The sequence below is a fragment of the Trametes versicolor genome (genome assembly GCF_000271585.1).
Source record: "Trametes versicolor FP-101664 SS1 unplaced genomic scaffold TRAVEscaffold_6, whole genome shotgun sequence".
Lineage (NCBI taxonomy): Eukaryota > Fungi > Basidiomycota > Agaricomycetes > Polyporales > Polyporaceae > Trametes > Trametes versicolor.
In genome coordinates this window covers 1,854,333-1,875,777 of record NW_007360326.1, presented here as the reverse complement: position 1 = coordinate 1,875,777, position 21,445 = coordinate 1,854,333, and the positions used below count along the sequence as shown (strand labels likewise).

At 58.7% G+C, this 21,445-nt stretch overlaps 7 protein-coding genes across 7 annotated transcripts; 3 read left to right on the top strand and 4 right to left on the bottom strand.

Moving 5' to 3' along the window:
* Nucleotides 1-531: 531 nt before the first annotated feature.
* TRAVEDRAFT_168455 (uncharacterized protein) lies at nucleotides 532-2,167 on the bottom strand (the record flags this gene model as incomplete). Its single annotated transcript, XM_008040693.1, has 3 exons — nucleotides 532-620; nucleotides 678-1,739; nucleotides 1,800-2,167. 2 exons carry the CDS (start codon nucleotides 2,165-2,167, stop codon nucleotides 791-793), a joined length of 1,317 nt encoding a protein of 438 aa, XP_008038884.1. The 3' UTR covers nucleotides 532-620; nucleotides 678-790.
* Nucleotides 2,168-2,464: 297 nt separating this feature from the next.
* On the bottom strand, nucleotides 2,465-5,619 carry TRAVEDRAFT_149078 (uncharacterized protein). The gene is made up of 6 exons (XM_008040692.1): nucleotides 5,290-5,619; nucleotides 4,037-5,223; nucleotides 3,464-3,976; nucleotides 3,002-3,410; nucleotides 2,919-2,946; nucleotides 2,465-2,867 (listed from the first exon to the last, which is right to left on the bottom strand). The coding sequence occupies exons 1-6, from the start codon at nucleotides 5,602-5,604 to the stop codon at nucleotides 2,701-2,703; spliced, it is 2,619 nt and encodes an 872-aa protein (XP_008038883.1). The 5' UTR covers nucleotides 5,605-5,619; the 3' UTR covers nucleotides 2,465-2,700.
* A 228-nt stretch (nucleotides 5,620-5,847) lies between these two features.
* TRAVEDRAFT_168450 (uncharacterized protein) lies at nucleotides 5,848-8,173 on the bottom strand. The gene is made up of 8 exons (XM_008040691.1): nucleotides 7,848-8,173; nucleotides 7,707-7,775; nucleotides 7,388-7,654; nucleotides 7,085-7,331; nucleotides 6,902-7,035; nucleotides 6,356-6,847; nucleotides 6,149-6,301; nucleotides 5,848-6,093 (listed from the first exon to the last, which is right to left on the bottom strand). The coding sequence occupies exons 1-8, from the start codon at nucleotides 8,106-8,108 to the stop codon at nucleotides 5,950-5,952; spliced, it is 1,767 nt and encodes a 588-aa protein (XP_008038882.1). The 5' UTR covers nucleotides 8,109-8,173; the 3' UTR covers nucleotides 5,848-5,949.
* Nucleotides 8,174-8,586: 413 nt separating this feature from the next.
* TRAVEDRAFT_123989 (uncharacterized protein) lies at nucleotides 8,587-12,001 on the bottom strand (the record flags this gene model as incomplete). The annotated part of the gene is made up of 13 exons (XM_008040690.1): nucleotides 8,587-9,288; nucleotides 9,343-9,471; nucleotides 9,534-9,739; nucleotides 9,792-10,034; nucleotides 10,084-10,174; nucleotides 10,227-10,318; nucleotides 10,410-10,533; nucleotides 10,591-10,852; nucleotides 10,906-11,131; nucleotides 11,263-11,567; nucleotides 11,627-11,654; nucleotides 11,718-11,794; nucleotides 11,877-12,001. The coding sequence occupies 13 exons, from the start codon at nucleotides 11,999-12,001 to the stop codon at nucleotides 8,587-8,589; spliced, it is 2,610 nt and encodes an 869-aa protein (XP_008038881.1).
* A 903-nt stretch (nucleotides 12,002-12,904) lies between these two features.
* On the top strand, nucleotides 12,905-14,533 carry TRAVEDRAFT_72209 (uncharacterized protein; the record flags this gene model as incomplete). The annotated part of the gene is made up of 5 exons (XM_008040689.1): nucleotides 12,905-13,060; nucleotides 13,153-13,322; nucleotides 13,378-13,531; nucleotides 13,593-14,047; nucleotides 14,101-14,533. 5 exons carry the CDS (start codon nucleotides 12,905-12,907, stop codon nucleotides 14,531-14,533), a joined length of 1,368 nt encoding a protein of 455 aa, XP_008038880.1.
* Nucleotides 14,534-15,169: 636 nt separating this feature from the next.
* Nucleotides 15,170-16,472, top strand: TRAVEDRAFT_29208 (uncharacterized protein). Its single transcript, XM_008040016.1, has 3 exons — nucleotides 15,170-15,933; nucleotides 15,986-16,150; nucleotides 16,209-16,472. Exons 1-3 carry the CDS (start codon nucleotides 15,193-15,195, stop codon nucleotides 16,251-16,253), a joined length of 951 nt encoding a protein of 316 aa, XP_008038207.1. The 5' UTR covers nucleotides 15,170-15,192; the 3' UTR covers nucleotides 16,254-16,472.
* Nucleotides 16,473-17,438: 966 nt separating this feature from the next.
* Nucleotides 17,439-21,401, top strand: TRAVEDRAFT_149071 (uncharacterized protein). Its single transcript, XM_008040688.1, has 17 exons — nucleotides 17,439-17,567; nucleotides 17,633-17,644; nucleotides 17,714-17,778; nucleotides 17,841-17,868; nucleotides 18,088-18,309; nucleotides 18,368-18,422; nucleotides 18,481-18,492; nucleotides 18,547-18,749; nucleotides 18,841-19,102; nucleotides 19,191-19,277; nucleotides 19,337-19,346; nucleotides 19,408-19,499; nucleotides 19,568-19,670; nucleotides 19,723-19,965; nucleotides 20,022-20,227; nucleotides 20,292-20,420; nucleotides 20,478-21,401. The coding sequence occupies exons 1-17, from the start codon at nucleotides 17,494-17,496 to the stop codon at nucleotides 21,177-21,179; spliced, it is 2,505 nt and encodes an 834-aa protein (XP_008038879.1). The 5' UTR covers nucleotides 17,439-17,493; the 3' UTR covers nucleotides 21,180-21,401.
* The last annotated feature ends 44 nt before the right edge of the window (nucleotides 21,402-21,445 follow it).

Genomic DNA, 21,445 nt, shown 5'->3' with positions numbered 1-21,445 from the left:
GGGCGATACGACGTGCTTGGGCTCATGCGGTCTGAGGCCTCAGGCCTCATCCGAAGGCTCGAGAATGTGCCCGAGGAAGTACAAGCGCCTTCGTTTCACGCAGCGGGTTTGTCCCCATGCACTACCAGGTATGTCGAATCAGCGGAGAACCCGGGTACCACAGCCTAGTTTTGTAGGTACGCCGACAAGAAGTTGATGCCGGATTCGCTGAATCGGCGGGAATGGCGGAGTCGGGAGGGCGCGCAGGCGCCAAAAAGTCCTCAAACGGAGTGTGGGCGCCTGTGTGCTTCCTTACGTGCGTATAAGCGCCATCCTCGATACATCGCATGGATATCCGTTTTCTGTTCTCAGAGGCTTTCTTGTCTCCCCGGCCCTAGGCAGACGAAGGTGATCTGTCGACGGGGGAGGGTGTACGTGGTGGTAGGGAGACCAACAATTGCGCTCCATACAGACGATCTAGGAAGGCTGCACACACCCCCACAACATGTGAGCGTGGGTTCGCCCGCTGAGGCGTCGAACTTCGCAGCGAATCGATTGTATAATGCATTATAACGCGAGAGTCGTCGAACGAAGGCTGTTGGTTACACAGACTGCGAATTCTATTATGTTGCTTGGCGAGACTGTTGAATCCTTGGTTAGCCTCAGGAGAGAAGCATCGCAGTAACATGATGACATACCACTAAGCCCATGTACGCGCCAAGCCAGTCGTACTGTACAAGTTTCCGATCCGTATATTACAATCCAGAGAAGTCATCACGGTCATAACTACCTAAGTACGGACGCCGAATCTCTATGCAACCGAAATCTCCTGTGTGTGCTCAAACGGCTGCACGACAGCCCTCTGCTCCTTCGCCCTGACCATATCATCGCCACCGAGCTCGCCCATGCTTGTGTGCGGAACCTCGGACGCAGGGCTGATGGGGCCAGACGAGTCCGGCAGCGACGACGTGTCGGAGCCGTTGTACATCGGCTCCTGGTGCACCGGGTCGTACGAGGGCCGCGCCGAATTCGAGGACGTGCTCTTCCGTCCAGTGAACAGCCCCCCGAACTTGCTGGGGGCAGTCTGCACCGGTGTCGATGCGGGGGAGGCGATGCCCGACTGCGGTGGAGTAGGCACCTCGGGCTCTGTGTTCCACAACCGGAAGCCCCACCGAGAGGCCGTGCTGCCCTGCTTCGAGTGCGTGGGGGGCTGCGAGGGCTTCCCCGTGCCCGTGCCGATAGCAGCTGGGATGCCCACGTTGTTGTCCGCGATGAACGTCCTGAGCGCGCGCACGCAGAGCTCCGACGCTTCGTGGGCCTCCTGCACCTCGGACAGGTCGCGCTTCGTGTCGTCGAGCTGCTGCTGCATGAGCTGCATCTGTTTCCGCAGCAGCTCCACCTCGATGTCCCCAATCGACTCGGGTTGCGCAGCGCCCCCGCGCCCGAAGAGGAGCGACACGCGGCGGTTGTGTTGGGTGGGGGCACGCTCGGTGGGCGTGGCGTCAGGCGACATGGGTGACGGGGGCGGCCATTGACCGTCGCCGTATGCATTGGCCAGGACGCCAGAGTCGGAGACCGACGAGATCCTGCGGTGCCCCGTGCGCCCGGCGGACGTGCCGGTCAAGGGTTGGAAGGATGATCGGCGAGAGGATGGTGGGCCGCTCAGTGAAGCGTGTTGAGGGGGCGGCCGCGAGAGATCGAGTGTAAGATTGGAAGCGGCGCTCATCCGCTTCTCCGTCTGGAGGCGCATCAATGCACGTCTGCAGCAGAAGCACAGATATCAGCAGGGTGTGGCGCGCATAGTGGCTAAAGCAACGTACCTGCTCTCCTCGACCTTCGTGCGCAACATGGAAATCGTCTCCTCGTCCTCCTGACGCTTCGCCGCCGCCCCCTCGAGCTCGTTCTCGCAGCGGAGGCACTTGTCTGTGACGTGCTCGAGGGCCTCCTTCAAGCCGCCCTCCCGCGTCTGTGCTTCAGCAAGCTGTTCCGAAAGGGTATCGCGTTCCTTCGTGACCTCCGCGAGCGAGAGACGAAGCTGGGTAACAATTGAGGCGAGGACATGGGTATCGAGAGATTGCGGTCGTGGCGGGTTCGGGGAATTGGGGAGCGACTCGTTGTCAAGTTCACGCTCGAGCGCAAGCGTGAGGTCGATTGATGTGGGCCGGTTCGGTTCGTGCTGGAGGGTCATCTGAGGCTCGCCGTCGTCGTAGGTGGTGGACATGGCGGGCAAGGATTGTGCTGTGCTCGTGGAGGTCGTGAAGGAAGAGCAGGCGTGAATGGTCGTGAGCGGGTGAAACACAAATGAACGCTGCGGGAGCGCGTTCGCGCCGGCTGTCCCAATCGGGGCTGTGATAGAGACGGCGATGCTTCCCGCGCCCTGAACACCCTGGGCACAATGCCGCACATCCCCCTCAACCGCGGCACGACATAATCAAACAGTTTATCGGAAGCGAGGGTGCAACGGTCAAAGAAGACATCAGGGTGAGCGGGCCGATCTTTGATTTCATGGGCAGGGATCAGCGACGTTGACATCAACATATATACATGTACACAGAAATATTTCCAAGTAAACAGCGATATACTCTAGCAGGTACAATCCAGTTCGCGAACCATCCGCAATGCGCATACACTTCCCCGTAACCTACACGCGCCTTCTTTCCGCTCTCTCGTCTCACTGAACCTTCTGTGCCGGCACATCACAGCCACAACCGCGTCCGCGGGTTAGCCGTGTGTGAGAGGGTCGACACAAATAACGCCGTCGCGCTCGCTCCAGGGATAGCCCCACATGTGCAGCCACTCCCGGACGCCGGTCGCAAGACGTGTCTTCGATGCGCCCCGAGACGGGTCTTGTGTGCCCGTATGTTTTTCTTCTCCAACAATAAGAAACGCTGCATAACAGTCAGGCTGCCGATCTTGCTACCAAGCATATGCTCACTCACCAAGTCCATAAAAGTTTTCCCTCTCCAGCTGCGAAGATGCATGTCAGCAACCAGCCGTTATGAATGTATAACTGTACACATACCGCAAGAAGGAACTCCTCCAACACCTCGGTCGCCTCCGCAGCATGCAGACCGTGGAGGTCGAGCATCGCCTCCGTCCGCTCCTCGGGAGTCAACTTGGTCTCGCCGCTATTGGTTTGGCTCGCGATACCAAGCGTGATTCCGAGGCCCGCTCCGCAGACGCGACCGCGCACAGAGCGGTCACCAGGGTCGTCCGACCAGGTCACGTCGCGCGCCCGCGCAGCCTGCTCAGCGAGCCGGGCACGCTCCCTGACGAGTTTGCCCGCCGCCTCAACCATCTCCGCCGCCATCTTCGCGTTCAGGTCGTGACCCTCACGGCTGAAACGCTTTGCTGCCGCGCCATCGCCTCGGCGCCATGCGTCTGCTGCACGAGAAAGACACGCGTTACGCGCAGCCCCAAGTCGCAGTGCCCTGGACGGGTGTCAGAGGAATACTCTAGGACTAGCGGGGAAACCCAAGCTCACCTCTCACGGTACGTCATATACAGTTTGTTGACGGCCTCTCCCGTAGGCAGAGTAGGCAGCAACGAGGGCGACTTGAGCTTGATGCGAGGCGACGGCTTAGGCGCGACGATAGCAGTGTTCGGGTGCAGCGGTTCCGCAGATGAGCCCATTGCCTCCCGGCGCGCAGCTAGAGTAGCAGGGTCCTTCGGGATCTGCGACTGGGGAGCGGGCCTCTTGACGGCAGCTGCAAACCGGGTGCGACTGGGATCGAACGAACTATCACCGCGCCCGAGGCCATGCCCTCCACGACGGTTATTATTACTACCGATCGCGTGATTGAGGGACGGGAACTCGTCCAAGGGGGCGCTTGCGTTGGTCTCTTGCTGCCCTCCGTGGATGTCCATGCGTGACATGGCACCATTGAGTCCTGAGACATCGATCTCCTGAGGAAGGTGGTGCAAGAATTCGCACGTCTCGCCCTTCGCACAGGTGCCCCGAAGCCAGAAGCGACACAGCGCGCGTTCAAGGTCATGGCTGAGGTAGTAATCAAGGTGTCAGCGTCGTGTCTCGTTGTAAGCTTCCGTTAGTACTGACCTAAAGCGGCAATCCGCCCGAAGACATTCACCCGCTAGGAAGTACCTGCAGACGCGGTTGCCACCTGGGGCTGGACGTCCATTGACGAAGCGACCACCGTTACGGCCCTGCGGGCCGTGGAATGCCGCCCTCCCGCCGCGAATCCCGGATTGACCATCACGTTGGACGACCATGACCCTGTTACCCACAGATTGAACTCTAGGCTGCGAGGGCGCGGTGTGGTTCGTCAAAGAGCGGTCCACCAGCCAGGTCATCGCACGTTCGAAATCATATCCGTTGGCCGCAAGCGCTTCCTCCAGCTCAGAGGGCGCGAGCGTCGCACCGAAGACAGAGCTAAGCACGTCGAAGGGTGTCATGCCATCAGTTAGCATTGCGGCGACCTCGGGATCCATGTCGTCGTCCTGTTTTTGCTTCGGCGGGGTGTCGTAGTCCATAGTTCCCCCGAAGACATGGTGGAACGGCATATCGTCCGCGGAGAGCGAGGAGCTGGAGATAGGCGAGTTGCCCCACAACAGCTCATCCGAGGTAGACGAATGGAAGGACCGCGGGATGGGGCGGGCGGCGAACGGATCGAACGGGTCATCATCGTCGTCATGCTCGTCCGGGCGCATAGATGATCGCAAGGAAGATGTCGGAGTGAATGCCCTGGGCAACAAGGAGTTGTCCGGCGTCAGCGGCGCAGCAATGGCCAACTTCGAAGTCGGCCGCGAGGGCGGAGCCCACATGTCCGGGGACGGTGTGTCCGCGCGGAGAGCCGCGAGCGAGCCGGGGTTGGACGAGGCGGCAGAGAGGGGTCTAGGGATGGGTCTGAACTCTGAAGCTTTCGCGTTGAGCAGCCGGGGAGAGGACATCGGGGAAGACGGGAGACTAACGGCGAACTGAGCGTGTGTAAAGATGGGAGACGCGCCCGGAGACTCGCTGCGGGCGGATATATACGAGTTCGACTGGGCCTGTATGCCCAAGGGAGAAGTGAGCGGCGTGTGGGGCCTCCGGAATATCATAGCGAGCGGGGAACTGGGGGCAGAGTTGGGGGTGTCCGGACGGTTCGGAATGAGACGAGCAGAATGAGTGGACGCGCGAGAAGAGGGACGAGAGATGGGACGCCGAGTGGGGGTCAAGAACAGGAACGGGACATTGTCTATATCATCTCTGTGCTTGTGCATGAGATCGAGCACATGTTGCTCCAGCTAGATGGCCGACACAGAATTGATTAGTCAAGCTATCACAGACCGTGCAGGGTGGCGGCTGCGCACCTCATCTTCGGGGATACTGGGGCCAAACGTATCCTTGAGCAGGGACTTCACGTCGTCCTCGCGTTCGCCATCGAGCAGCCCGACCACGCGACCTACGAAGGAGGAGCTGACGGCGGACACGTCGCCTTCCGCATCGCCATACCCGTCGGGCTTGTACTGACGGGCGATGGCAGCGAGCTGTGCACGCGTATGGGGGAAACGCGGTATACCCGAGTGGTCATGGTCGTTGTGGACGGAGCCGGAGTCGGAGAACGAGCTCAGTGAGGAGGTAGGGCGGAGGAAGGAGATGGCGGGGGGACCGAGGGCGGTGGCCATGGTGTCTAAATCGCGTGGTGTGAGCGAGGGGGCTGTCGAGGGCGGGGGGCGGGGGGTTGTCGCGGGGGCACGACTAGCATCACGCCAACGAACGTGTGCTTGTCGGCGTCGTGGTCGAGATGAGAGATGCGCTCGGGAGCGCGCGTCGCGCTCTTATGGGACAGGCGCCCGTGGATCATAACCAACAAATGCCTCCGTTTCTCACCGACCCGGCCCAGACTGTCTCACCGTCATACACATTTCAATCACCCAAAAGTCAAAATCCTATCCATTCGCACCGAGCGCATCCAACAGCACACAAACAATGTCCGCCGCGCGACCACAGACATGCACAACATCCCACTACTACTGCTGACCTTCCCCGATGGTCGCCAACGAGTCCCTCCTCCCATGCGCCGCGGTTCCGTTAGTCGCGTCGTCAGGCAGGCGGTTCGGGTGCTCAGGGATCTTCGCAATCTCCGCTTTCGCCTCTTCCCAGGCTTCCAGGTTCTACACGCTAGTCAACATGCAGCTCTCACGTTCCCTGAGTTTCCCCGCCACATACCTTCTTGCACCAATCCCGGTGGCTCCGCGCAAGGCTCATGGCCATCTCCCGCAGATCCGCCACCTTCTGCCGCTGGAAGCGGTCCAAGTCTGCCTGGATCGTCGAGCTCGAGTACTTGAGGTCCTGCGCCGCCAGGTGCAGCGCGTCCTCCAGCTGCCCCGGGCGTCAGTGCTAGTCTCGGAGGCGCATGGAGACCCGTTCGCGTACCTGAGAGATGGTCTCCTTGTTCTTCGTAATCGAATTTCGCCTAGCCGTCTCCGGGTCCACATCCATCATCCCATGCAATGTGTAACTCAGCGCGCTCAACAAGCCCATTCCTGGTGCCCTCCGCTTCACAGGGTTGGGCCCTGGATGCGGAGGCAAATAGGCCGACTCCTCTTGCCGGTGGCTGGGAACGGGACCTTCCTCTTCACCCTCTTGCTCGCCCGTCCCCGCCGCTTCCTCGCCGTCGTCGCTTCGGCTTGTTGACGCGCGGATGGTGCTTGGCCGACCTTGGCTGAGCGCTTCCTCCAACCGCCGCGCCTCCCGCTCATTCTTCTCCAGCTCCTCCAGCTGTTCTCGCTTGGCCTCGAGTGCTTCTTGCGTCATTTCATACTGAACGTGCTTCTGATGCCGGTATTGGAGGAGCTTCTTGATAATCGACGCGAACTGCGTGTATTCGTGCAGCGGTTCCGCCCAATTCTGCTCAAACTCCTGCAACTGCACACACACCAATAAGCATCACAAGCAACCACACAAGACGGACATACGAACCAGCTTCGTTGTTGACATATATGTCGCATCGACAGCCTGCCCAGTCTTCTCCACGGCGGTTGAGAGCTGACCCGTCTCGTTGAGACTGAAGCCGTTCAGCGTAGCACCTAGCTCCGCATGATCCTGTGCCAAGTCTGCCATTCATAAGCACCAAGAAGGGATCGCTAACACAAATGCACCAACCAGACCACCGCTTCATTGTCCGCCGCGTCACCTTCTCCATCGGCCCGCTCATATGGGCCGCGAACTTGTTCGTAAACACCTCCGAATCCAGGAACCGCTGATCCGGCCTGCGCAGCGGATGCGCGGCCGAAGGATTGGGGAGCGCAGCATACGCCAGCGCCACCGTCTGGTCCGTCGGGTTGTGCGACGGGGCCTTCAGAATGTTCTTGGGCAGCTGCGATATAGGTGGAGAGTGCAGCACTTCCGACTGTAGTCCCCAAACGTCAGGCAACAACTAACACAAACGTGAGAGGTGCTGCTTACCCACGAAACCTCCCCGTCCAAGAAGCGGTGGAAGATGTGCTCGTTCGACAGGATAGGGTGGCGCGCGATGCGGTTGAGGAACGTCTGCAGCATGCGCTTCCGCCGCCCAATCATCGCCGCGTCCTCCTTCGCCTTCGCCTGCTTGATGGCGTAGTCGCCGATGGTCTGCTTCGAGGGTATCGGGGGTATGATGAGCGTGGGGTAGAGCTTGACCAGGTTGCTCCGCAGCGACTCGAACTCCGAGTACCTATGGTGCGCTTCCGCCGTCTATGCTGGTTTCAGCGAGACCACGCCGATTGCAGTTGTACTGGAGACTCACCCCGGCCCTAATGGCGTATGTGATGTACGGCGTGGACGAGTTCACGGACGTCTTCAAAGCGTCCATAATCTACCCACATAGTAGTATTTCCCCCGTGTTAGAATGTACGACCCAGCACTCATAAACCGAACGAGTACGCACCATAATCTCGACATCCTCGCCGGAGTGCAGCCACCGGTCCCGCGCGCAGCAGAAGTCGCTCTTGAACGCCTGAGGTTGCCTATGAGACCCTGGAGATGGGAACGCGTTCTGTCTCCTCGGTGATGTCGGTGGGGAGGAGACGCGGGCCTCCTGTGGGACAGGGGACGATAGGGCTGAAATGTTCGCTCTCGAAGAGGAGCTGTCCGACTGGAGACGCTCCGGCTCGCTCTCGAATGGGTTCTCGTCTTCAAACGCCTCCATATTAGTTGTCGGGTGCTGGAAACTGACGTCGCGTAAATTGTGATATGTAGCAGAAGAGTGAGCGCAAGATGGTGAAGGTAGAGGGCAAGGACGCGGCTGTACTTGCTCAGAGCGGCGACAGCTAGGAACGGGATGCGTGCGCTTACCAAATGCGGGAGTGCATGTAATCGCCAGTACCGCAGCGGCGGATCGTCCGCAGCTTGCAAGTGACTCTAAGCTTGGTTGAACCACGCGATAAAATACATTTCAGCAGGCCAAACATATACACGAATTTCGAAGAGAATACATAGCCGCTTACGTGGTGCGGAAGAACTAGATCACAGCCCACGGCCTATCGTACGTAGAGCGTCCGCGATGACCTGAATGACCCTGTCTACAGTGCGATCCCAAGAAAGCGAACGAGAGCTGGCATACAATTACAGGACATATACACGTGGTATCATAGCGGCGTCTCGTGCACAAACATCTGTTGTATCGCTCACATACCCATCTGCGCCACGAAGTCCTGCCACGCTGACTGTGCGCTCATCTGCTCGGGGGAGTACGACCGCCCGCCGACGGCAGAGAACTCGCCGTCCATCGGTATTGGTGAGTTCATGAACGCGTCCGCTGACGACCCGCTCCCGCTCGCGTGTCCGTAGTCGAACACAGGGAAGTACTGGGGGAACCCGATGCCTTCCATCTGCAGCCCAGTGGGTTGTTGCGCCTGCTGTTGTTGCTGCTGGTACACGTCGGGTGCACCAAACGAGGTCGAGATCGGATGAAGGTTGTGCATGGCCTGCGGCTGTTGGAAGTGTGTCGGGGAAATCTGGGCGCCATTCTGCATTTGAGGTTGTGAGGGGCCGGCCTGCATCGACGTAGAGACGCCGTTCTGTGGTGACGAGGAGACGAAAGTGCGCAGGTACTGGAGCACATATGGATGCACTTGCTGGTCCTCGTCCTGTTTCAGCGGGAGCGGTACGATCGGGTTCAGCGATGTTGGCGAGCGGTCCGTAATCTGTGGCGAGAGCGACTTCTCCTTCTGCTCGACGAGGCGTGTTCTCCCTCCCAGGGTGCTTAGCTCATCGTTGTCATCCGCCGGCGTAGTCGGCTCTGATAGAGTGCCTGGGCGAGATGGTGGGGTGTTGCGGTAGGCAGACAAGCTGGCGTGAGCCTTCTCGCGCAGTCGCATCATGATGCCCTATGAATGAGGCGTGAGCAAAAGAAGCACCAAAAGCTCCGATCTGGTACGCACCAACACCTTCTCGGCATGGAAACCAGTGGCTGTTTTCCTGAAAAGCTCGCACGCGGAGTCGAGCTGGACCAGCGCCGAAGGTGCCAGGCTCATGGACGGACACCGCGTGACGATCGATCCGAGAATAATCTGACATCGGAGAAAACGTCAAAATCGCACACCCGAAATCAATCCCGATGTCACTCGCTTACCGAACAGGAGAACAAATGTGTCCAGAGGAACCACATCCGTTCCGTTAATTCCTTGAGCTGGGAGTGGATGTTGCGCACGAGTGCCACGAGTGACCCTGCACTGCGGTACGCAGCGATGAAAGAACCGCCGTAAGGACTGCCGAGGGGGTCCTTGGGGTGGTCGCTGATAGCCCGAGCGAAGAATCCGCGATGCATGTACAGCAAGTCTGAGGGCGAGATAAGACTCGGAACGATGCCCAGTTACAATCAAACACTTACTCGACTCTCGAATAGCAAGCACCAGGTGTCGTTGGAGAATGAGCGGCACGCTCTCGTAGTATTGGCCTGCTCGTGACTCTGAGTTGCCGAAGCCGGCTATCTGCAACGACGCCGGAACTGCGAAGCCGCGCAACTTGCGATCGAGCTGAAGGACGGTGCTGTACGTCGGTGTCTTGGCACCGAACGCTTGGTCGTAAACGAGGTTCATGCATTCTGACGTGAACCTGTGCTTCCACCAATGGACTTGAAACAAGTTTAGTTATTGGCTTTAAGAATAGTAGTTTGGACTTACATGTCTCCTCATTACATGGGTCTTCCGTATACGGCTTCTTGCAATCGACGTGGGCCAGTGTGAATGATGGCGGACGCCCCAGTGTAAACGACTTAAGTTTGCTGAGCAACTGTACTGTTAGAAGCAAGCTCGACTGCACGCACTTGTAGCAGATCGTATGAGTAGAGTTCCCAGAAACTCTCCCGGCGTCTTTGCACCTCGTCGTTGCTAATGTGCCATTTGCCCGCGTCCCGATCTGATCACAGATGAGAAGCGGGTACAACAAGAACACTCCGCGAACTTACGAAGACCCATCTGCAGGAATGGCACCGCTCAGCTTCCATCACGGAGCATGAGAAGAGAGATGCTCACGCTAACGCCTAGCTTCACGGCCAATCCCATGAAAGCCCACCGCGACCCGACGCCACTGCCGTGCCGCTCGCTGAGGAACAGATAGAATGCCATCAAGTACTGCAGGGTGGCGTCAGCGTCACAGTGATCCGTCGTGGCATCGGGGATGATACTCACGAGGCTCTGGACGGCAGTCAAGGTCGGCTCCTCAAATATAGGACTTTGGAACAAGGCAGCTCGCGCGAGCTGATGATACTTTTCGGCCTCGACGTTGTACGCGGGACGTGTGGTATCCATTAGGCTACCAATGGCGAGGATCATGTAAAGGAGAGCGAGCTGATGCGACAAAAGCGGGTCGTCCATGTCTGGTGCCTTGCTCGTGTTGTAGAAGATGTTGTAGGCACTTTCGTTAAGCTGCGCCATCGTGACTGGATTGTACCTAGATCATTCTCTGTCAGAAGCCTCACAACGGTTTCAGGTGAATTGACGTACATCCAAGCGGCGTTCTGGAAGTAGATGCGGCGCAATTCGCACGCTTCGTCCACACCTGGTAGGTACCAGAAAAGACTACGCAATCGCTCTAACTTCATCGTCTGAGCGTCTGGCGTTAGAGGCAGGCTGGGGGCGATTGGGAAGAGGCCGCTGAGTGAGAGAACTTCAGGCGATAGAAGCTTGGCCAATTGACTGAGACGATGGTCCCGCAAATCATCCTGATTATCTTCGTTCTGCAGAAGGGGGCTGTCAGAATGCAAGGTAGAGAGGCGAAGTGATTCCCACGAACCGTCAGGTAGTACTGCAGCGAAGAACGGGTGGTCAGGACTGCGTGGCAAGATCTATCTCTAGGGAAACTCACCCATGAGCTAGTCGCCTGACCAAAGTAGTTGGTACGGCCACTTTCGCTGATAGATAGGGAGCCGAAGGAGTCCACAACATCGGCTCCCTGCTCGTCAGGATTCCCATTGGTGGCGCCGGTGTTTATCAAGTTTTCTCTCTGGATGGGGGCCTTTATACGAAGGAGATCCTCGGACAGGAGTGGATGGGGGTCCAAGGAGTGCAACGTGTGTGACGCGCGAAGTGCATCTTCGAGGTCGCGGACGCGATTGGCGAGTTGGTTAATCTTCTCGTGCAAATCCTGCGTTGAAGCAAGGACAAAGCTGTGTCGTGGAGGGGGTGAGCTTAAGCGAGCTCGGATGAAGAGCAAGGTGTTGCTCACCGATTTCCCTTGCCGGTGGTGAGGGAGCCTGATGGGGGCGGATATGTTGGGTGGAATGCGGGGTAAAGAGAGGTCGAGGTCGGAGACGCACCATCAGGACATATAGCAGCACAACCTCGCTTGACGCAAGAGCCACAAGGAATTGCACGGTCGCAACGTAGTTTGAGTCTGGCGGGAGAGGGCGGGAGGGCCCCAGGGGCGTGGATTAGTCCGGTGCGGTCGGGATGGGAGCGCCGGGATCGGGACGGACCTGCGACATTCGGCGCACGAGAGGCGGGTGGCGCCGCGCTTGCGTTTCTTCTCGCCGGTGAGGGGATCGCGGGGAGAAAGGTCTGGATTGGAGAGGAGGGGCGGGTCGAGGGAGGAGGAGGCCATGGCGGAGATGGGGGACGAGGAGAAGGAGGTAACGAGCTAATAAGTATAGACTTAAGTAGTATATCTTAAGTAAGTAGCGTGAGTTGACAGGCCCCGGCTTTCTTTTCTCGGCAAGATCCCCTCATCTACTCCCGGCCTCGTCCCCTCCGCCCTTTCCACTTTCTTTTCTCCGGATCATTTTTGGCAAGCTATCGCCTCCTGGTGCGTACCTTGGGGCAGCTATGCGTATTGCGATGCGCGACATACAAGCTTCATGCCCAAGTCGATGTAAGCGGTACTGTCCCACGAGTACTGCAATCGAGATGGGATGTGCGATCGCGGGGATCGTAGATTCCTCACACAACCCTCCGCAACATATTTGATGGCGACATATCCTCTTTTGCAACGACCTGTGAAGGTACTTCAGTCTGATAGAGAGCTGCCACTTGCTCGCCTCGTGTGAAACGCTGTCTAAGCGCGTCCGATGTATTTGCCAGACACTGAGATACTAGGACGCATCATAGGAAGCCGGGGCCCCGGGCCGAGTGTTTGTCCTTTGTTTGTGTAGCGTCTCTCGGCAACTGCCGTGGGCTCGATATGAGTATTTTTTCGGCGCGCTGCTCTTCACTCGACCTCCATCTCCCTCTTCCCGTCTTCCAACCCTTGTGCACTACCCACGTTCGTTGAAGTGAGTAGCGTCCTCTTATAACTTCTTGTCGAGATGAGTTTTTTTAGATGACGAGTCTGAAATGCTGCCAAGGAGTTTCTCCGAGGCAGCAGTCCTTGACGATACCATAAAACTATACCATTCATGCTTTTCTGAACCCTTTTCTTCCTTCGCCTCCTTGCTCGATCGTGCTTACTTACGCCACGATCTTCTCGCAGGAACGTCCAAGAGGAACATTCAAGCCATTGCACTTCAAGATGCCGCCCGCTGACGTCGAAGACACTTGGTCAGATTCGGACGATGAGTTAGAGGCGGACCATGAGACTTCCGTCGACCTGGGCGTTCCAGACGGCCCCGTAGAGGACGCTGCGGTGCTCCTAGATGCCGCTGTATCGCGAATAGGTGGTCATCCTGTACGATGCACCTTCGCCTCTCCATGTACCTTCCGTATATTGATTACCAATTCCATCGCTCCTCGTTATGCCCCTCCATCCGCCCGTCGTAGACCTTCCTATCCACCCCCCATCCGCCTACTTCGCATGCAACATGCAACAACTGCTCGCAACCGATGGAGTTGCTCATCGAGATCTGGTGCCCGCTTGAAGAGAGCCCAAACGATCGTGCACTCTACGTGTGGGCTTGCGCCAACGGATCATGTCAGCGGAAGGAAGGCAGGTACGTCGCGATCCGCACAGTCGACGCGCTTCCCCGAGGCTGATCGCCACCGCAGCGTCCGAGCATGGCGGGAGCTGCGCTTCAACAAAAAGTATGCCGAAAAGCTCGAGCGAAAGCTGGCGCGCCGCAAGGCCAAGGAGCTCGAGGAAGCGAAGGCCGCCGCCACCGAAGCCGCCAAAAAAGCGCAACCCAAGAGCAACCCGTTTGCCGTACGTCGCCCCAGCCTGCATCTGCGTCATGACATCCCTTGAGACCTGATCGCCCTTCTAGCTCGGGGCTACGTCTGCGCCAAACCCGTTCGGCCTGGGGTCCCAAGTCTTTGGCGGTGCGGCGCCGACTGAGCCCGGACCCGAGACACAATCTGCCGACCGCGACGGATCGCCCGAGGGAGAGGAGAGTGAGAGCGACAGCGACAGCGAAGATGAGGCGGACGACGCGGACGACGCGCTCGCTGCTGAGATGCAGTCTGCTTCGCTCGAGGATTCTCCCTGGAAAGCCCTCCCTGCGTATTCACCCCTCTATCTCTCGACCGCGTCCGAATACCTCCCGCCGCCCCCGAAGGTGAAGGTCCCTGCGGGAGCGACGGTTGATCCGGATGACGACAAGGCGTCGAAGGGGAAGGACGGCGGGTGGGATATGGAAGGTTATGAGAACTCGCTGGACATCGACCACGTCTTCGAGCGATTCACCAAGCGGGTCTCGTACGAAGGCGAACAGTGCCTGAGGTAAGCCTATGTCATAAACATATTCTAGAGTGACACAGAATGGTTCGCTGCAGATACGAACTCGGGGGGACACCGCTTCCTTTCGCGAGCGACAAGGTATTCGACCAGCTCTTCCCCCTCCCGCCCGCGCCGCCGCTGCCCGTTACGAAGCCCGCCTTCATGGTCACCCCTCCCCGCAAGCGCACGTACTCGCCAGACGCGCTCCCCCGCTGCCCACACTGCCAGGCGCCCCGCGTGTTCGAGTGCCAGCTTATGCCGAACCTAATCAACGTGCTGCGGACGCCTTCCGGGGACCAGAAGAAGCTCACGGACGAGGAGCGCCGCGCTGAGGTACTACGCGCGCTCAAAGGGTCGGGCGCCTCGGGCGGCAAGGGCATGGACTGGGGGACCTGCATGGTGTTCTCTTGCAAAAAGGATTGCTCGGCCGAGAAGGAGGAGGGCAGCACATGGCGGGAGGAGCTCGTGCTGGTGCAATGGGACGAGTGATTGCGAGAAGTAGACTTTACATGTGTAATCATATATGCCACAGAACTGCAGCACTCTTTCTAGCAGCGCGACCACCGTTACGGTCTCGCTCTTAGCAACTGGGTTACCAAGGCCCCCGTCGTCTGCTTATCTTCAGAGAGTATACGTACACGGGTACTATAGGAAGGTTCGAGACTAAAGCTAGCGGCGGCGTCGTGGTTATTGTTACTCAGTTGTGGCCATTGTACGCAGTGGCACCGCGCATCGCTTAGCAGCACCGCACCCAAACAAAGATTCGATATCTCTCTCCCTCACCACCATCTCCCCTCGTATACCCCATCCCTGTCTCTCTATCTGCGTCACCCCCTCATCCCTTGCACTACATAGCTTTACGACGTACCATGTCTGCAAAGAAGCTACGGACCAAGTTCGACCAAGTACGGAACTTCCTACCTATCAAGCGCATGCGCTCCCCCACCGGTGCTGGTCACAACGAGAAGGCACTCCAGCCTTTAGACCCTAATGCCACTCACACCCCACCTCCGCCCCCGCCGCCCAAAGATTACGGCGAGTGGGACGACGTGCGGCACGCACTCGACGCGGTCTCCGCGCCAGGCGAGCGCTCCCCCCTCATACGCACCGAGTCCCCCACCCCGCACGTTATCTTCCTCGCGCGGCCCATGAAGCGTACGAGCTACTCCAAGCTTCCCTTGACCCCCGACGAGATGGGCATGTTGCCGCCCACGCCGCCCTCGCCGACGGTTCCCCCCAAGCCCGCGCGGGCGCGCACCGCCTCGTCGCGCATCCCTGTCGCTGCCGGGCGGTCTCCTCCGGTAGACAGGCGCGTCGCGACTATCTCGAGCCCAGAAGAAGCGGACCTGAAGCGTAGGGAGGCGCAGCGGCGGAAGGAACGCGAAGAGCAGGAGGCGATACGTGAAGAGGCGCAGCGGCAGGCGCGTCTCAAGCGCGAGAAGGAGCAATTGCTCAAACAGTACGCCGAGGAGGAAGCTGCTCGCAAAGCATCGCTCGAAGAAGAACTGCGGAAGGCTGCGGAGGAGCGGCGGCGGCGCGAGGCTATCGAGAAGGAGGCAGAAGCGTTGCAGAAGATGCTTGCCGCAGAGCGGAAGCGGCAGGAGCGCGAACGACGGCGCGAGGAAACGGAGAAGCTGCAGCGGTTCCGCAAGGAGCTCGAGCAGCGCAATCAAGCTCATGGCATGGAGCTCACCGAGTGGCGCGAGCGCGTAAATCGAGAGAGGAAGCAGCTTGCGGTGCGGCTTGGAGGGAGGAAGTTCAAGACGGAGCGCGGCCTCACAGTGCTTTTGACCGGTTGGGTCACGGTGCAATCCGAAGACTGTTTGTCATGGAAGCGGCGGTACTTCCAGCTGCGTGAGGATGGGCTGGCGCTCTTCAAGGAGGCTGAGGTAGGTCCCTTGGAAAATAGCGAATATCATCCATTGAAGCTGATACGTACAGGATAACTCTCAGAGCCTGGAGACAATCCCGCTCGCGCGTATCCAGCGCATTCGCGAGTGGCAGGAGGGCTTCGAGGAGCTCGAGCCGGTCACAAATTCGTTCGCGCTGGAGATCAAAGGCGAGCACGACGCGCGCTGCATGTACACAGACAACGCCGAGGACAAGGTAAGAGAAAACAAAGGCATCTGTCACCGCAGTCCCACGCTGACAGTCCGTGACATAGGAAAACCTGCTCGCGCTTTTGAGCAGCAAGCTTTCCACGCGATGAACGCCACGCCCGATGCACGATGATACCCCGCCGACTGTATTGCTGCGTACGACTCTTATAGTGTGTAACATGGATTAAGGAGCAGCTGGCTGCGGTATACAGCTTGTATCAGTATCTCAGGTGCGCATGTACGACCCTATAATGTTCAGACCGTCGATACCCTCGGAACCGTGTAACCATCCATACAGTATGCATACCTCTTCATATATTACATCCGCCTTGTGCCTTCAGGTCACCGAGCCATGCCCTCATGCAGTAAACCCCATGTACGTACCCCTAATCAAACGTCTCATCAGTGCTACGGCTTGATGGCACATTGGCATTTGAATGACATCAGCGTTGAAACTAGGTGAGAGGCCATACGAGTCTTCTAGGCGTCGCACTTACACATGCAACTCCGCTGCCATTTATTGTAGGAACAACGCCGTCGGCGCGCCCGTCACTCCGTCAAAACCCTTCCCCGCACGTACAGGACGCTCTGCATTCCGTACAGGGCTCAGGCACCACACGGCATGCCGCACAGGAGACGCCTCGCTACCGATCAAGAGTGCTTGTCCACCACGCGCTGTCCACATGTAGCAATCGCGGAGTACATCCGGGACCGCTGCGCCTGCGACCTCGTGGATGCTGCCGGTTCCATTGTGCCCTCGGAGTATGTTGATGGCACGTAGCCGGGGGGTGCTTCCGTTGTCGCTGTAGCTCCATGATCACGGTGCTACCCAGGACGGCGCAAGTAGTCGAATGTACACCTCTGTCTCCTCACGACGGTCATATATCAGTGCTCTGGTCCTTCTCGGAGATTCGGAGTCGTGAGCATGTCGGCAGACGCTCCCACAGCGCTCCGTCATTCGTACCTGTCTGTCGCATCCTTCTGTCCCTGATGCGCAGAGGGACCAATCGTCGATCGTGCCGGTGATTACAGCCGCGCGCGCCCTGAGACGTGGTCTGCGAGCGAGCCAGAAAAAGCCGTGGACCGCACAGATGCGGCTCGGGACCATTTGCTCATTGATCATGCATGGTGGGGGCGAGAACGGATGCCTGGAATAAGCGAGCTGCGAAGGAGGATGCTGTGCCTTTTTGAAGTGGACAGGCGTGAGTAGATGGCTCAGTTGGCGCGGGGCCGCTCAGCCTCGACCGCCTGAACTCTGCGACCTTCCTCCGTATACCCTCCCCCCAGATCCCCCCGTCTGATCGAATCTCTGCCCGTTCGCAGCCCGTACGCTCTTGCACGCCTTGCGCGATGTCTTCGGCGAGCCAGCTTGCTCAGAAAGCCAAGAGGCGCAACGCCACCTTATCATGTGCAGAATGCCGCCGGTGAGCACCAGCATTGCCGCCACCATATTGGTCTTGCCTGAACTGGCGCCCCTTGGCCCCTGCAGCCTTAAACTTAGGTCAGTACTATCCCCGTATATGTTTCGCGGCCTAGGAGGGTTGGAAAGGGGCTGATGGTGGGCGTCGAGGTGTTCACGCGTGTTCCCCTGCGCAAGTTGCGTGAAGAAAGGCTGTGCTGCCATCTGCCCTGATGGTGAGTTCGTCAAAGATCATGCAGCTCTTTATTCCGGGATTCGCGCTCATAATCCACGCCAGGGTCGCTCACAACGGGCAAAGGAAACCGGTAAGCCCCCTCTCCATGACGCACCTGTGCGACCAACCTGGCCCGGGGGTGTCAATTGTCGGACACCACTCGTTGTTCGCCCCCCGAATTTCAAGCTAGCCAAAACCCAGGAACGATGATCATCGGGAGAGGCTGTTTGTTTGACCCCTGAGAGTGCCGGACTGGTCGTACTCAGCGGTAGAGAGTCGCCGGATGAGGTCATCTTACTGAGTGGTGTAGGTTCGTGCTGGCGAATACCGAGGTCCTCCATGACAAGATCACCATTCTCGCCAACCGCGTCCGCGCCCTCGAGGATGCTCTCCAAGATGTATCCAGTCAACCACATCCCCTCCTCACAGACGAGCTCCGGGCTCTGAAGAAGCCGCTCGAGAGAGAAGCCCCCGAAGAACAAGCCCAAGAGCAGGAACAAGAGAGCGTGGAATCAATTAACGTCGGCTCCCTGTAAATCAGATTCGGGGGATCTCACCTTCGTGCGGTCTAACCTTATATTGTCTTCTAGATCGATTACGGAGTCCGGCCACACGAAGTTCTACGGGGGAATGGCCAATGCCTGGGTACGTGTTCTCCTCGGGATCAATGCGGCAGGATGCTGACAAGAAGCCGCGTGTGCAGTACCTCTTGCAGGTGCGCGGTCCGAGCTCAGTAGATATATGGTCGCGTGTTTTAATTGGAGCGTAGAACGAGGCTGGAAGCGACGATGAAGCAGATAGCCCACAGATGAAATTACCCACGGACATACCTTGGCTAAGCCACACTTTCCCGTTCTATACTGCGGTGCATGAGACCGCGGATGGGATCCGCAACCTAGTCCTCAACGCCCTGCCCGACCATGATAAAGCCCGCCGGCTAGTGACCATCTACTTTAAGCACGCGGCATGGATGTACGTCAGCGACTCTACCTCCCCTTCTAGCGGCGCACGAACGCTGAACGCTAATCTTTGTCCACCCTGACCCGCTCATTTGGGTTCACAGGTATACGCCGATCCCCGAAGCCGAATTTGAGGAAGCCATCTTTGCCCGCGTTTACGACGGTATGGAGACAGAGACAGAGCGCGCGCCGATGGACGCACACCAGCTCGCCGTGCTCTGCTTCGTGTTCGCCCTGGGGACGTTGCTGGACCTGGAAAAACCGTCGCTGTCGGCCGAGGCGATGCACTACTACCAACTCGGCAGGGCGGCCCTAAGCGTGGACTCGGTGCTCGAGTCGCAGTCGATCCCGGCTATCCAAGCAGTGGTGAGTTGCCTCGCGCTTGCGTCGCCTGCCTGTGCCCGGTGGGGCTTCGCCCGAGGTCCACGGATCGTTGCTAACCGCACGTGAGCAGATCCTCATGTGCCACTACATGTTCCTGTCCTTCGTCGAGAGCCCTCGCTGGGCTCTCATGGGCCTCGCGGTGAAATTAGCCCAGAGCGTGAGTGTTTTACCCGCTAATATACCCACACGCGCGTTCTGATTAGCCTTGCCCCCCAGCTTGGTCTCCGTGAGCTCTCTAAGTCCTTACCTCCTACTACCACCCCTCTTGACGCTCTTTGGACCGCTAGATCGCGATAGCGGCCGTTGGAATTTGGACAGCAAAGAGACCTTTAGGCGACGATCGCTGTTTTACGAACTCTATACATATGACTCCTGGCAGGTAAGACGACCCAGAGATGGGGTGCCCTGTGTGAGCCCGGACCCTGACTATAAGCTCCATCGAAACAGAGTCTGACGTATGGCCGTCCACCCTCCTTCGCCACCGCATTCATCGATTGCAAGATGCCGGAGGAGCCGGTGAAGAACGCTCACGGCGAGTTGGAGATGAGCTGTGCGTATCGCCCTCTTCCTCGCCTTTCCTGTTGTCTCATAACGTCGGTCAGTCGCTGCCTGGAAGCACCGGTTCTCCTTCAAGTGCCTCGCCGTCGTGCATGAACGCGCGTTCGGAGCTACGGTGCCCCGCTACACGATCATCAACGAGCTCGACAAGAAGATCCGTGACTGGTACATCCCGCCTTCCCTCCGGGTTCCAGGATTCGGCGGGGCGTCCATGGAGGGCCCGCACGTCCAGCCACAGATCGAGTTAACGATGCAGCGGTACATCGCATTTGCGATCAAGGAGATGAGTGAGTACTTTCCACTCTCTCGTCATCGGCGGCTACATCGTCTCCCCTCGCTCTAGCGCTGTTCTATCTCCACCGCGGCTTTTTCGCTCGGGCGCTCGAGGAAAGCCCTACCGACCCCCTCGGCAGCAAATACGCGCCATCCGTGCTGGCAGCGTACAACTGTGCCTGCTCCTTTGTCGGCCTGATCCGGAGCCTCTACTCGCAGCACCCTGGGCTCACTGAGCGGATGTGGTTCTTGTTCACGCATGTGTTTTCGTGCTCGGTATGTTCTCGCTGCGCTGTGTCCTGCTGCCTGCGATGACTGATTCGGTCCTTGATGTGTAAAGATCGTTCTGGGATCTATCGCTACGAAGTGTCCAGGCATGGCTCTGGCACCATCGGCTCTGTCCAACCTCGACTCTGCACTGAGTCTCTTCAATGAGGTGTCCAGTAACGCTCGTGCTGCGAAAGTTCTCGTAAGTAGCCAGCCTCCCTCGCGCCAACTCTGCCTAATGTGTACAACCCTTCCGTAGCCTGTCCTCCGCAAACTCAAAGCCCGTGCGCTGGCCGCCAAGGTGGCCGCGAGCAGCGGCTCACCCAACCTCAACGGCCCGCAAAGCCCGACCGAGAGCCTCTTCGTGAAAGAGGAGGACGAGGAGCTCGCAGCGCTTGGCGGGAAGACGCGACTCGTGTCCCGCAAGTCCCCGACGCTCTCCAACCCCTCCTCGCCCCAAGAGTCGTCCCAGCACTCCGAGAGCCCCATCGAGCAGAGCATGCCCTACATGCCCGCCGACGCGAGCCCACCGCCCCCTGGCCCAGAGTCCCCGGCATCCATGCCCTCGCTCAGCGTAGACCCTGCGCAGTGGGGCGGCGGGTACATGCCCGCGGCGGCGGAGACGTACGACTACGCGTACCCGGACCTGGCGGCGCAGTGGTCGCCGCACGGGCAGCACGTTCCGAACGGGCACATGAACGGCAACGGCAACGGGCACGATATGCACATGCAGGGCATGACTATGGGCATGCACCCTATCCAGGTGCAGTATAACGGGTACGAGCAGGTCGGGCATGCGCACGCATCTATGGCGGCTGCGCACCAACAGCAACAGCACCAGCATCAGCATGCTCAGTACATGGCGCAGGGGCCGCACTCGCCGGTCCATGGGCACCATATCCCCGCGGCGGACCCGCACACGTCGTGGAACTACCTGTTTGCGCAGTTTAATCAGGTTTGATGCATCAAGAGAGAAGTTGCCGGGAGGGAACGGGAGCGGGTGGAAGGAGTTGTTGGTCGCGTTTCTTGTACATGTCTTGGGTCGGTCGTTCTGCTGTTGATTCTCGTCCGCTCGTGCTCCTGTCCTTTATCCTATGTACACCCTGTGCTGTTTCTAGTGTAACTCTGTGTAGGGATAGTGTGTGTTTGTATGCCGCTAGCTATAGTATTCGTATGTGACTCACGTCTGTGAGGATGAGAATGTGTCTCGCCTGCTGGCAGTGTTGC